This window comes from Chiloscyllium punctatum, chromosome 6, assembly GCF_047496795.1.
Source record: "Chiloscyllium punctatum isolate Juve2018m chromosome 6, sChiPun1.3, whole genome shotgun sequence".
NCBI classification, from domain to species: domain Eukaryota; kingdom Metazoa; phylum Chordata; class Chondrichthyes; order Orectolobiformes; family Hemiscylliidae; genus Chiloscyllium; species Chiloscyllium punctatum.
Window position 1 is genome coordinate 83,321,530 of NC_092744.1, and position 15,561 is coordinate 83,337,090.

At 44.8% G+C, this 15,561-nt stretch overlaps 1 protein-coding gene and 1 long non-coding RNA gene across 3 annotated transcripts in view; one reads left to right on the forward strand and one right to left on the reverse strand.

The window, feature by feature from the left end:
- LOC140479146 (AMMECR1-like protein) overlaps positions 1 to 1,306 on the reverse strand; it is a 60,476-nt gene extending 59,170 nt beyond the window's left edge. The window contains exon 1 of one of the 2 annotated variants that reach the window (XM_072573106.1): positions 825 to 1,306. In XM_072573106.1, the coding sequence (XP_072429207.1) occupies positions 825 to 927 (103 nt within the window). In that variant the 5' untranslated portion in view covers positions 928 to 1,306. The remainder of the gene's footprint in view (positions 1 to 824) is intronic. The other variant, XM_072573107.1, reaches the window with a different exon arrangement.
- Positions 1,307 to 1,417: 111 nt separating this feature from the next.
- Positions 1,418 to 14,030, forward strand: LOC140479148 (uncharacterized). Its single transcript, XR_011960954.1, has 2 exons — positions 1,418 to 1,778; positions 13,703 to 14,030. It is a non-coding gene; the product is annotated as an uncharacterized lncRNA (long non-coding RNA).
- Positions 14,031 to 15,561: the final 1,531 nt, after the last annotated feature.

Consider the following 15,561-nt stretch of genomic DNA (forward strand, 5'->3'; position numbering starts at 1 on the left):
GAGGGGGTAGGTGGGGGGGGGGGGCACTGACCGAGGGGGCGGGTAGGTGGGGGGGGGCACTGACCGAGGGGGCGGGTGGCACTGACCGAGGGGGCGGGTGGGGGGGGGGGCACTGACCGAGGGGGCGGGTGGGGGGGGGGGCACTGACCGAGGGGGCGGGCAGGCAGGGGGGGCACTGACAGAGGGGGCGGGCAGGCACTGACCGAGGGGGAGGGCAGGCAGGGGGGGCACTGACAGAGGGGGCGGGCAGGCACTGACCGAGGGGGAGGGCAGGCAGGGGGGGCACTGACAGAGGGGGCGGGCAGGCACTGACCGAGGGGGAGGGCAGGCAGGGGGGGCACTGACCGAGGGGGAGGGCAGGCAGGGGGGGCACTGACCGAGGTGGAGGGCAGGCAGGGGGGGCACTGACAGGGGCAGAAGAGGGGCAGAAGGGGGGCAGTGACAGTGGGATGGGGGGGGGGGGAGGAGGGGAACAGTGATGAGTTGGTGGCTAGGAGGCGGACAGTGACAGATTGGGGGGGGGGGGGGAAAGAGAGGGAATGCAGTGATGGGGTGGTATTGGTGGGGTGGGGGGGAGAACAGTGATGACCGGGTGGGGAGGGATGGGGGATGTTCTCTGGGATTGTTGCCAGGGTGAAACGGCCGAGGGGGTGAAATCCCGCCTCTCTCTCTTTCCCTCACAGAGGATGGACAGGGCAGGGCTGGTCTCCACAGAATGCCATCCTGGGGGGGGGGGGGGGGTGATGTGAGGTCAGGCCGGGACACACACACACACACACAGCCCAGAGGCAGGCGGGCGAGCCTGTGAGGAGTGAATGTCAAACCTGGTACAGTGGAGAGTGCAGCCTGGGACGGTCCCTCAGTCTCAAACAAGGGCAGGAGCAGGAGGCCGGCCTCTTTCCTGGCACACATTCCCTCCTCGATCATCGAGCCATATCACGCAGCACAGACTTCACCAGAAACCCCCGACAGCGCAACCGTCAGCGGGCGGAGTGTGTTTGAGGGGGTGGGGTGGGGGTGGAGGGCGCCGGGGGACACGGAGAGAGAGGAAAGACAGCGGCCGACAGAAAACGCGGCCAGTTCATCCAGCGGAAAGGCTGAAGAAGCCGGAGGACCGAGACTGCCCTCCACTATCCCGGCGGCCACCGCAACACGGCGCATGGAAAAGGGGGAGCCTGCGCGCACCGCCTCCAGACACGTTGGCGTCGAATCAGCGCTCGGAGGATCCGAGGGGGAGGCCCTCCGGTATCCCAGCGATCACTGGGGACAGCGCTCAGCCGCAATCAGCGCTCGGAGGAGCCAGGAGAGGTCCTCCGGTATCCCAGCGATCACTGGGGACCGCGCTCAGCCGCAATCAGCGCTCGGAGGAGCCAGGAGAGGTCCTCCGGTATCCCAGCGATCACTGGGGACCGCGCTCAGCCGCAATCAGCGCTCGGAGGAGCCAGGAGAGGTCCTCCGGTATCCCAGCGATCACTGGGGACCGCGCTCAGCCGCAATCAGCGCTCGGAGGAGCCAGGAGAGGTCCTCCGGTATCCCAGAATCCTTTGAGAGTTGGCCCCATGGTAACGCGTTGCTGATGGCGTTGGAACTGATCGCCTGTCAACTTTTTCATGTACAGTAACTGAGATTGGGCAGGAGTGTTGAAAATCACGAGGGATCTCGACTGTGTAGGCAGGGAGAAAATGTCCCCCCATTGGTGGAGGTCCAGAGGAGGCACAGCTTCAAGGTGATTGACAAGAGAAGCAATGTCGACGTGTGGCTTTCACAGAGAGAGAGAGGTTAGCATCAGGAATAATGCTACCTGTGGGGGAGGGGAGGCGGATTTAAATGTGGCCTGCATAAATCACTGAAGAGAAAATAGTTGTACTGATATAGAGATAAAAAAAACAATGACTGCAGGTGCTGGAAACCAGATATCTGGATTGGAGTGGTGCTGGAAGAGCACAGCAGTTCAGGCAGCATCCGAGGAAAGGCTGGCGGGAAGTGGCACTCCGACCAACTGGCGCAGATTTGACGAGACGCCCCAGTGTTTTGCTCACAAAGCTGCCCTGTCTCTCAGGTTCGGCAGCACCTCCTCACCGTCGGGCTCCCAATCATTTTGCTGGCCGTAGAGGACCCCCACACCACCCCAACCCCCAACCCCACGTCTAATTGTCCACGAATTGTTTTCCTCAAGACTTGATGGGGCTCGCTATACTGACATTGCAGAGGGCTGGCATGGTCATTGTTGAGGGTGAATGGCCTCTTCCCAATCTATGACTCTTATCAGTTCATTTGTTGTGCTGCCGCAGTGCCTTTTAGATTAGACTAGATTCCCTACAGTATGGATACAGGCCCTTCGGCCCAACAAGTCCACACCGACCCTCCGAAGAGTAACCCACCCAAGACCCATTTCCCTCTGACTAATGCACCTAACCTATGGGCAACTGAGCATGGCCAATTGACCTGATCTGCACATCTTTGGATTGTGGGACTTCGGTCATTTTCTGTGTAAATGCAAAATTTCTCCCACAACTACAGAAAAAAACTCATACCAGAATATAGAAAGGTTCGCATTTATGTATTACCTTTCACAACCAAAGCATTTTATAGCCAAGCAAGTATTTTTGAGTGCCACCACTATGGTTCAGAAGGCACAGTAGCCAATTTGCATACAGCACAAGTTGATTACCCCCAATAATCTATTTTTATGATGTTGAATGAAGGATACGTACTGGCCAAAGCACTGGAAAAATCTGACTTGCTCTTCTTCCAATTTGTGCCATGAGGTCATTTATGTCCACTTAAGAGGGCAGTTTCAATCAAAAGATAGCAGCACTCCCAACAGTAGTGTACAGAGTGCTAGTTTACTCAAATCCTAGTGTAGAACTTAAAACACATCTTTCTGATTCAGATATGAAAGCACTGTAATTTGAGTTATAGTTGGTTTAACTCTAACCTGGATTGTAGCTAAGACAATAATCCAGGTTGATATAAGCTTCAACAGCTATGCCCCATACAGGTCTAAAATCAGCAATAATATTCATTATTCACGGTTCAGTGGCTTCCAGATGTGCATATTGTGAGTGTTGGTGCGAACCAGACAAAGCCATGACAGGATGGCTTATTGTTCAGAGCCAGAACCAAAGAGTGACCATGTCAACAAGGAGTGATATTGCATTCTGAGTTAGCACATTTCGGCCAGGAGGAAATAAAGGGAGCAAAACTCCAGAGAGATAGCGAAAATATATCAGTTGTTTACCAAATAAATTAGGCACGGTATCTCACTCATACTTTAGTTGTTTTGTTTTTCACCGTCTCTGGTCCTAAGTCAATAATGTTGCAGAAGACACCTAAAACCAATTGAGACCTTGCCATCAAGCTGGCATCTACATCAGCTGGATCTTCTGACGTGATCTCTGATCATTTCAACGGCTCCTCGATTGTCCTGTCTTGGATTTTCCTCTGTGCATTTTCAGCATATGAACAAGAAGCAGCAGCAGGCCACTTAGACCTGTGATAAAAAGATCATGGTTGATCATGACACAGTCCTGCCTATCCCGAATAAACTTTCCTCTCTCTGCTTACCAAGAGTCTATCCACATTTTCCTTAAAGATATTAAAGGACTCTGCTTCCACCACCTTTTCACGAAGAGGCTTATGATTCTGAGGGGGAGAAAAGGTTTAGGGTTAAGAGATTAAGAAATGCTTGCTACCTTTCTCATTCTGATTTTACTGCTCCTCAGATGCTGCCTGAGATTTTCCTGCTCCTCGGATGCTGCCTGAACTGCTGTGCTTTTCCAGCACCATTCTAATCTAGACTCTGGATTCCAGCATCTGCAGTCATTGTTTTTACCTGAGAAATGCAATAAGCAGTCCAGATGTTTACTCGACCAAATGGAATGGTCAGGTTGGCTTAGAAGGAAGTTTTGGAAAGGCTGGAATTTAGAAGACCAAGAGACAGCTTGATTGATACTTGACATTCTATTTTTTTGTAAATATTTTTATTGAAAAGAAAAAGGTTTTTGAGTTTTTTACAAGATTACAAAATTAATACAAAATAATGTAACCACTTCACAGTACAATAACATCAATATAAAATTTAAAAAACTAACTACTAATCTAATCTACTAACTACCAAAACACAAAATAAGATACAAGAAAGACGATTCCATATATAAAAAAACCACAGTATAATACATAACTAACAACAAAAACAAGGTAAATAAATATATAAATAAGCATTCAAAATAAAATTATACTAAGATTAGATTAGATTCCCTACAGTGCGTAAACAGGCCCTTCGGCCCAACCAGTCCACACCGACCCTCCGAAGAATAAACCACCTAGACCCACTTCCCTCTGATTAATGTACCTAGCACTATGGGCAATTTAGCATGGCCAGTTCACCTAACCGCAAATCTTTGGCCTGTGTCTGTTGTTCTTGATGTGATCCCCTCTACATTGGGGAGATCAGATGCCAACTTGCAGAACAGTTCAGAGAACACCTCCAGGACACACACACACCCAACAACCTCTTTGCCCTGTAGCTGACCACATCAACTTCCCCTCCCACTCCGCCAAGGACATGCAAGTCCTAGGCCTCCTCCATGGCCAAATTCAAGCCATCCAACACCTGAAGAAAGATTATCTCATTTTCTGCGTCGGGACCCTCCAACCACACGGCATCAATGTCAATTTCAACAGTTGCCTCATCTCCCCTTCCCCCTACCTAATCCCAGATCCTACCCTCCGACTCGGCACCGCCCTCTTGAATTGTCCTCCCTGTTCATCTTCCTCCCCACTTATCCGCTCCACTCTGACCTGTCACCATCATCCTCCACCTCCATTGACCTATCACATTCCCTCCCAGACCCACCCCCTCCTATTTATCTCTCAGCCCCCTTGGGCACCCCCCCACATTCCTGATGAAGGGCTTATGCCTGAAACATTGCCTTTCCTGCTCCTTGGATGTTGCCTGATCTGCTGTGCTTTTCCAGCGCCACACGTTTTGACTCAGATCTCCAGCCCTCACTTTCTCCTGACCAAACTCCTATATAATTCAAGCAAGACTTCACTACTCCTGTATTCAAATCCTGTTACACTGAAGCTTAACTTGCCATATGCGTTTCTAATTGCCGCTGCACCTGTATGTCGAGGAGCTCCTGTAGCCCTACTAGCAGTATGAGGATGAGGTGCTGATATTTAGTTACTACCTTGGCTTCTCTCTGTATGATGACCCACAAGGAGGTGTTAATTTCCTGGTACCATTCATATGTTAATTGTAGCTGTTCTGAGTTGTAAGTGACTGTTTAATTTGAAAGTTTCTTTAACTAGAAATGAAGTGTGACACTTCACTGTGTATGGTGTGTGGTGCTACAGACATGTCCTTATCAAAGCGCTATATTTGAACTCATCTTCATTGGTGAGGCAAAGTGCTTCAGGACGTGCTGAAGAAAGTAAGGAAGGACTTATGTTTGTGCAGCACCTTTTACAACATTAGGATATCTCAAAGCATTTTGCAGCCAATTAATTACTTCTAAAGTGTAGTCACTGTAAAAAAATGTTGAAAGCAACAGCTACATTTGTGCACAGCATGCTCCCACACAGCACTGTGAAAATAACCATATAAACTGTTTTATGGTTATTAGTTGAGAGACAAATATTGCCAAGAAATCAAGAAGAATTGACCTGCTCTTTTGAATTGTGTTATGGAACTTTCCAGGCAAGAAAGGTGCTGTGTTAAATGGAAGATCGTTCTATGACAAATGCCTTAGCATTCCTCTTAAGTAAATAGATAAAAATAGTTGCAAAGTTGAGTGAATATTTAAAATAAGTCAAAGCTACTTAGAGCCAAAATGAGGATTTTTTTTACTTAGAGGGTTATGAATCGTTGGAGTTCCCTAGCACAGAGGGCTGCAGAAGCTCAGTTATTGAGTATGTTTAAAATAGAAATTAATGTTTTAAATATTTATGATGTAAAAAGATATGGGGTACTGTGGAAAAAGCTTTGAATGGGGTGATCAGATGTGATCATATTGTTGAACAGGCTCAATGGGTGAATGGTCTACTCCTGCTCCTACGTTTCTCACAGCATAAAAATATGCAAGTAAGTATGGATCGTGAGCCCCAAAGTAACAGAAAGACTGCTACAATAATTTATAAAGTTAAGTTTAGGAGATCTTTCCCATTTACACTGAAAGTGCACTTCAGCAACTTCAAAGGGATTTCCTAGGAATGCTCGGAACAAGAACAGCTTTCAAGTTGAGAGCAGGCCTCAGAGCCAACGTCAGGCTCAGGACTTGATCTGCCAGAGAGGGTCTAGCTCAAGAGAAGGATAGCATTTGGCTATGGTGTTGATGGGGTGGAGGAGGACATTGAATGAGAAGAGTGCTAATAAGGATGTGGTTGGAAACTTGGGTCATACTGGTTTGGAGGTCTCTGGCTGTTTGCAGCCACTGGGGAGAGGTTTGGCAGCATCAATTTTATAGGACTGTGAGTGCAGTGAACATCAGGCCAGAGAACGGCTTTCAAGCACATCCATTGTGGGATACAGTTGGAAGCTCCCAAAGCTCAGTAATAAGGAGTAAACATAGAGTAATAGGGGAATGGATCTGGGTGGGATACTCTTCAGAGGGTCAGTGTGTTCTTGTTGGGCCGAAGTACCTGTTTCCACACTGTAGGGATTCTAAAAAAAATGCAAAATACTTTGCTAATCAATTTAAAGGACACATTAGAAGCAAGTAAACTGACGAAGTACACCTAATGAGTCTAACAGTGTAAACTGGCACAATGAATATTTTGATGCAAAAGGTATGACATGAAATGTGTGTGACATTAGAGTATTGTAATCCTTATATTCCTGCTATGTAACCTTCGCTTCCTGTGATTGTTCTTTGTTATAATCACCTTTTAGCCAGCATAAGTGGCTGTCAATCATCCTGATTACTTCAAAATAAAACTAAAGCAAAGAAGAACAAAAGAGGGAAGCAAAAATGTGGACAATTGTCAAGAAACTGCCAACTGGGGAGTATTGGAACTCTCACCCACTCACTTGGTCACTGTTCAGGTCCCAAATATTTCTTCCAGGTGAAACAGCATCATTCTGTTTGGCAGATTATATTTGGTGCTCTGAATATGGTCTCCTCTGCATTGGGTAATTGCTTTGTAGAGCACCTCCATTAAGATTACAAGTGTGGCTCATATTTTCTGATTGCTTGTCATTTTAATTTTCTGTCCCAGTCTGACCTATCTGTCTCCAGCCTCCTACAATGTTCAGTGAAGCACTTCATCTTTCTGCTGAGCACTTTACATCCTTCCAGACTCAACATCAAGTTTAACCAGTTTTGATCTTCGTCACTGCTTCCATTCCCCTCAAACATTCTGGAAAAGTTTCTACCTCCTTTGGATTTATGATTTGATTCTTTATTTGTCTCATCACCTCCTTTTACTTTATGCCATCGATTCTTTCACCATTGAATATTTCTGTTTTGTTTACCCGAGGCTATAAAATTTGAAAATAGTACAGGACTTGTACTGGACCACGGTCAGTCTACATGTAGAACACTGTGCACGGTTCTGGTCTCCATAACATTACAAGCTTATAAAGCACTATAGGGAAATTCACTCATCCAGGAACTATTCAGAAATCACTGGACTCAGTGTTTGCAGATAATTCTCAGAGACTTAAACAAATGTTACCAAAGTCAGATACTGCCTCCTAAGCCTGACACTACCTCTTCCCTATCCTGGATAAACCTCAGGAATCCTTCCTTACTTTGAAATTTATGCTACTAGCCGCCAGCTTCCTCCCAAAGTGCTACCACATCCCAGGATCATCACTTCAGTATGACAAAAACCAAGGAAAAATCTCTTCCAGTGAAACCAAAACTTGTGACAAATTTCTCACCAACAACAGTAAATGCAGTATCACCCTCTTCCAAATACTATTGAACATCCTTGACGTTCCTCCTTAATCATAGTTTAACTGACAGGCAATATGGCTTAGCTACACAAAGTAAATGTCTACATAGAAAATAAAGGTGTCTCATTTGCAGTTTTCAATAATGGACAAAGTCACAGAGTTCAAAACCAAAAACAACCTAAAATTCCACAATTTAATCTAGTACAACTGGGATTTAACTTATTCCATCAACTACATGACATAGTCATTGAGCTGTCCAGACAGAAACTGACCCTTCAGTCCAACTCATCCATGTGACCAGACATCCTAAATTAATTTAGTCCCATTTGCCAGCTTTTAGCCCATATCCTCCAAACCCTTCCTGTTCAAATATCCATCCAGATGCTTTGAAATGTTGTAATTGTACCAGCCTCTGAGCTTCTCTGGCAGCTCATTCCATACACGCACCACCATCTGCGTGAAAATGTTGCACCTTGGATCCCATCTCACCTTAAACCTATGCCCTCTAGTTTTGGACTCCCTTACACTGGGGAAAGGATCTTGAGTATTCACCCTATTCATGCCCCCCCATGATATTATAAATCTCTATAAGGTCACCCCTTAGACTCTGCTGCTCCAGGGAGAATACCCCCAGCACATTCAGCCTCTCCCTATTACTGAAATCCTCAACCCTGGAAATATCCTTGTAAATTTTTTCTGAAGTTTTTCAAGTTTAATAACATCTTTCCTAGAGCAGGGAGACCAGAATTGAATGCAGTATTCCGATAGTGGTAGAACCAATATCCTGTACAGCCACAACATGACCACCCAACCTCCTATACTCAGTGCACTGACCAATAAAGGCAAGTGTACCTAATACCTTCTTCACTATCCTGTCTACCTGCAACTCTACTTTCAAGGTGCTATGAACTTGCATTCCATGTTAGCACTCCCCAGTATCTTACCCCCATTAAGGTTGTTATAAAACTAATTACTTGTGGTATTCCTTACGTACTCCCTGGTCTTCCAAGTGCAGCACACAGGGAATCTGTTTTATATTAGGGTGTTATCAATGGTGTACAGGAAAGGGTTTGGCAGGAAGAAACAGTGATATTTGCAGAGGCTTAAAAATGTAGTAAAAGAACCCCATGTATTATCAGGGGGTAGTCATTCAACAAAAGGGATATAGTTTAATTTGCAGTCACCAGTTAATCTCATAGTGAGTGATGAAGCAGAGGGCAGTGGAAAGATAGCAAATACGTGACAGAAGGTTCAATGTCCAGATATGGAGGTTTCCAGAGACAAGGAAGATAACAGTACTACAGGAATTATTTTAATTTATTTTGAAACAAGAAGTATCTGCTCAGATGGGAGATATATATGTAGAATTGAAAACAATTTGTTCAGGAACAGCAGAAAATACATTTACCTAACAAGGTTATCTATTTTCAATAAAATTAAGGAAATTAAGGTTTTACAAATGAAAAACAGCCTTAGGGACAGTATGAGAAATGACTGGAAAAAAGAATTAAAGTCAGCAGTTGGAAATATGAATTAAATAAAGATGGACAGGAAATTAATCAATTGAATCTAGTCGTCAGATTGGCAGAAAGTTGGGGAAATAATGGTATAAATATTTAAAATTCAAGATGGAAAGAATCCTTGAAAAATTAAAATAAACTTGGTAAAGCTCCAAGAAAAAATAGACTTACACAGAATTGGAAGAAATCAAATGAAATGTGTGAAGTTGATAAATTAAAAGAAAATGTATAAAGTTGGCAATGTGGTATAAAATTTAAAAAATCAAAATCAGCAAAAAAATGTATTTGTTAAATAAAAGAGTCAACTGAATCTGCCTATCCCTTCATACAGCCTTACAGCTGAGAGGCAGAATTACAGAGTAGGACATCCAGTTGTAAGAGCAGTGGACAGGATAGCATATTTGGTATGTTAACTGGGGATAATCTGATACCTGTAACTTTGGGCTCTAGCTAGTGTTCACAGTGTGACAGTCAGTGACAAAATAATTTCTTCAGGTTCCTTCCTTTTATCAAGGGTTGGATGCAGTATTAGACCAGTGACTTCTAGTGTCAGCAGCAGCCTTTGTGCAACTAGGTTTCATTGCTAATTGTGGGATCATATTTTGTAAGGTACAAATCTTTTCTGAGGTGACTAGCCAGAAGAATACATCTTCAGGAGAGCCGTTATCCTCTAATTAGTATAATCTGCGTCTTCCATCATTCCATCCTAATGCAGAGCTGAGGACACTGTGGAACGCTGATAAGCCTTGGCCATACTTAAAACTAGAGTGTGCGCCAGTAATGAATGAGATACTAGTCCTGTGATTGAAATACCCAATATTCACAAAAATTACTGGTACCAGAAGTAAGGAAATTTGACATAGGAAGTGCATTTGGTTGCAAGAAATTTGATTATTTGAACAGCACAGAATATGCCAGACTTACTATGTTTTTGCAGCAATTTCTGTTTTTGTTTCAGATTTCCAGCATCCACAGTCCTTTGTTTTATTCTCATTCTGTATTATTCTATTCAGCTCTTTCCCTTTTTCTTTGTGATTGCCCATGAGAGGGAGGTCAAAAGTGGGTGAGCTTTGGAAACACTGATTCCCAGACAGAGGGTCAGTCTTCTGCTGCGTTTGGAACATGCTGCAAGGTTCAAAGTGAGAGGCAGAAGAGTCCACAAACAACCTTGTCAAAAAGCTAATGAATGGCTTGGGGAGGGCCAGATGGAGATTTGCAAAGCAGCCATGTGAAAGTGTGAACCCTCTGAGGCACATTGCTGCCATCATGTATTGTTGTTGCTGAATTAAGTATTGGTGAGGGAAAAGGTTATTGAAACTCTGGTGGCTCAAAGCACGACACAAAATTGGGATCATTATAGCAGAGTGAGTCAAATACCTTGTGGATAGTTCTGTTTTACAGGAGATGGTGGCGTGGTAGCAATGTAATTGGACCAGTGATTCAAATCCCACAACAATTTAAAATTCTAGTAAAATAATCTGGAATTGAAAGCAGGTCTCAGTGATAGTAGCAACGTAACTGTCATTGAGTATTGCAAAAACCTATTTGAATTACAAATCTCCTTCAAGGTAAGAAATCTGGTGTGGCCTGAATGTCATTCCAGACCCAAAGCAATATGGTTAACTTTTAACAAGTGCAGGCTTTTCCAGTGACATCATGTTACTTGAACCGTAAAGGAAAAGTTGCTGGCTCTGTGTTCTCTGTTGCTGTACTCTGCCAGCCTGGTCATCGCTACCAACTGCCTTTGGGCATTGCCACAAATTTGGCATTGAGAAAGTGAGGACTGCAGATGCTGGAAATCAGTGTCAGAAAGTGTGGCACTGGAAAAGCACAGCCAGTCAGGCAGCATTCAAGGAGTGGGAGAGTTGACATTTCGAACATTAGCTCTTTGTCGGGAATGTGAGATGAGGGAGCCAAGGGTGCTGAGAGATAAATGGGAGAGGGGGTGGGACTGGGAATGCTATAGGTCATTGCAAGTGCGGGGTGATGGTCATAGGTCAGAACAGAAAGTGGGAAGGAAGATGGACAGGTAGAACGATTCAGGAGGGCGGTGCCGAGTTGGAAGGTTGGATCTGGGATAGGGTGGGGGGGGAGGGGTGATGAGGAAACTGGTGAAAATGACATTGATCCCTTGTGATTGGAGGATCCCAAGGTGGAAGATGAGGTGTTCTTTCTCCAGTTGTCGGCTGGCTAGGTCCAGGAGGACTTGCATGTCCTTGGCAGACTAGCAGGGGGAGTTGTAGTGGTCAGACTCCGGGCAGTGGGGTTGTTTAGTATGTGTGTCCCAGGAGTGTTCTGTGAAACATTCTGCAAGTTGATGTCCTGTCTCCCCAATGTAGAGGAGGCCACGTCGAGAGTAACGGACACAGTAGATGAGGTGTTTGAAGGTGAAGGAAAATCTCTGCCGAATGTAGAAGGATCCTTTGGGGTGAGCGAGGAGATGTGGGTGCAGGTTTTACACCTCTTGCAGTGGCAAGGGAAGGTGCCAGGAGTGGAGGGTCAGTTGGTGGGGGGTGGGGATCTAATGAGGGAATTGCAGAGGGAATGGTCTCTGCAGAATGCTGAAAGGGATGGGGAGGGAAGTATATCTCTGGCGGTGGGGTCTGACTTTGGTGGTCGATACGGTCATCAATATAGCAGAGTAAAAGATGGGGAATGGTGCCAGTATAACTGCGGAATATGGACTGTTCCAGGTACCCGATAAAGAGACAGGTGTAGCTGGGGTCTACGTGGGTACCCATGGCTACTCCTTTGGTCTGGAGGAAATAGGAAGATTTGAAGGAGAAATTGTTGAGGGTGAGGACCAGTTCAGCCAATTAAATGAGCGTGTTGGTGGAAGGATACTGGTTGGATAGGCGGGAGAGGAAGAAACAGAAGGCTTGGAAAGCCTTTGTCATGGCGGATGGACATGTGCAGGGACTGGATGTCCATGGTGAAGATGAGGCATTCGGGGCCAGGAACCAAACGTTATGGAGGAGGTTCATCAACTTCATGAACTCCTCCCACCTTGACCTCAAGTTCACGGACCATCTCAGACACCTCCCTTCCCTTCCTGGACCTCTGCATCTCCATCTCCAACAATCGACTCAACATGGACATCTACTTCAAACCCACTGTCTCCCACAGCTAACTGGACGACACCTCGTCCCACCCCTACTCCTGTAAAAATGCAATCCCTTACTCTCAATTCCTCCGCCTCCGCCGTACCTGCTCCCAAGAGGACCAACTCCACTCCAGGACATCCCAGATGGCATTCAAGGACCACAATTTCCCCTCCCACATGGTCAACCATGCCCTCCAGCATGTCTCTTCGACTTCCCACACCTTCACCTTTGGGCCCCACTCTTCCAAATGCAATAAGGACAGAACACCCCCGGTCCTCACCTTCTACCCCACCAACCTCCGGATACAACACATCATCCTCTGCCATTTCTGCCCCCTAGAGTCAGACCCCACCACCAGAGACATATTTTCCTCCCCACCCTTTTCAGCATTCTGCAGAGACCATTCCCTCCCAACTCCCTCATTAGATCCACGCTCCCCCACCGACCCACCCTCCACTCCTGGCACTTTCCCTTGCCACCGCAAGATGTGTAAAACTTGTGGCCATAACACAACCCCCACCTCCACTCCAAGGCCCCAAATGATTCTTCTGCATCCGGCAGAGATTTTCCTGCACCATCAAACACCACCACAACTCCACCCCCACCCCCCACCCCCCAACCTGATGAAGAGCTTTTGCCCAAAATGTCGATTCCCCTGCTCCACAGATGCTGCCTGACTGGCTGTGCTTTTCCAGCACAACACGTTTTCACACAAGTTTTGACACATGTGCTGGCCAGAGCACATGAAAAGAAAGAAAAGTATTATCTTTTTTGCGTGTTTAAATTCTGTTTCTAAAATGGATAACCTTTCTGGAGTCATTTCCAGAAACTTCAGAACTCCCAACTTTGTATAGACATTTACATAAAGTGAATACAAATGGTTTGGAGACAAGTCAACTCCTTTCAACCAGTTCAGGACAAAGGAAAACACAAGATCTGTGATTTTAACATGGGAGCTGATGCTTTTACAGTTACCTTAACACCTCGCAACGGAAACACTGACAGGTGAGGTAAAGCTTCATGGCTAGGTTCACGGCCTTCCAATTAGCCCACTGAGATGGGTACTCAGCACCTGAAATGCCTGTCATTGTCAGATGAACTGAAATTGGAGCTTGTTGAATGTCTTAAATTGATGATTCTGGGATTCTAAGTTAATAACTGTCTGACCTCCACAGAGAAAGCAGGACTGTAGGGTGAGTTGGCAGTCTGCCTCAGATCCTCCATCACTGTCTACAAGTTGGAAAGAAGATTACGCTTCGCCTGCAAAAACGAAAAACCACTGGACCAACTCAACAATGCAACTTTTACTGGACAGACCACCAGGAAATTGTGAACTGTTCTTTAATACCTCTGGATTTACTAAAACCTGTCATTTATGGCCTATCTCCTCTCCTGTCTTCCTTAATTTCCTGAGGGCATGTGTGTTTGAATGGAATAGCAAAGCAATTTCCCCCAAGTTTTAAATGCTTTGTCAATAAATCCTATCTTTGATGTCAACTTAAAGGATTTTATTGTAAGGTTATTTTTAAAAATGGAATCTAAACACAAGAATGTGAGGAACACCATTCTGCCTATCTCAGTAAGGAATGGAAGTAAAAGTGAAAGTAATGCTTTCACTGTCTCAAATTTAAGAGGGGCAAGTAATTATAATTTAAATTCATCCCTGCTCCCATTGTCCATGACAGGTACTAAACTCTTCTCTCGCCTAATTGGATCTTTGCAAATTAAATTAGCATTGCTTCAGTGACACAGATACAGTGGGGGGGGGGGGGGTTCTGGACCTAGAAATGATCCAGGCAACGTGCCTGAACCTGACCCCAGATTAAAAGTTCAACCTTATGTAATTGCTATTTCAGTGTTATATCCACTCTTTTAATCAAATATCAGCTTCAAACCCTTTTTTTGGAGCTTGCAGGAAGATTGAAGGTGAGGTTGGTAGACAGACGGTCACACGATCTATAATATGGGCAGCTTTGAGATAGGATGAGCTGAGGATTAAAGTGTGACAAACTGTAGCTAGTAGGAAACAATGGATCAAAGAGTGGGAATAAATCCCTTGAATGTTCACTTGGATCTAAGGTTGCTAGTGAAATAGGTCTCAACACACCTTTCTGTTGTAGAGTTTATTGAATATTTTGTCACCCAGTACTGCCAGATGTTTTCTAATCAATCTGTTCAGAGATATTGTTCACATCTCTGGAGTAGGTGGAACTGGAGTCCAGACCTCTTGGCTCTGAGATAGGGACACTACCAATGTGCATTGGACTCTTACCTGGATCCCCCTTGATACTTGCACAATCCTTTAATCAATGAACCCTAATTAGCAGAATAACTTATTATACTGGCAGATTCTCCTCTTTAAAAGAAAAACTCTTATAGAACCGAAATTAATGAAAAATGAACAAAAATGATTCGTTTCATGTTGTACATCTCATAACAAAACTTTCCATATTCTCCTTTCTTTCTTTCTTTAACCAAAGTCAGAAACCAAAAACATTCTTTTTTTCATATTCTTGTAACTTCTCGTACCATCAGGCATCCCTGTTCGAGGGAGCAAACACCGTTTTTTGTGTAACAATCTGACAACTGGTGACTTCCATCTAATTAATTTATTATATAAATTAATTTTGAGCATTTCCATTATGCTAGCCAGGTCAATTCTCAATCTGTATCAAATGTACATTGTCTCAGAAAGAGCAGGTACCCTCATAATGCACAGTGGCCTCTTAGGCTGCCCCTTGCATAAAATTTCCTTTCAAATATTGACTAAATACAACCTTGTATCTTTAGCTTCTGTGAGCACCGGTGTTTCAGTAGTTAAGGTAACTTCTACCCCTTCTAGTTTCTTGGTTCCCATCCCAATGAACAGCATTTATTATTCTTTCCCACCAAGAATATTTTAAATTCTGCCAAATTCAAATTTCTGTCTAGAAGATTAGCATTGCTAAAAAGGACGAGCTTCATCTCGTCTGGGTAAAGTAAAGCTAAAAATCTGAGTATGCATTTTCTGAATTTAATTTCTTTAATGTTTTAT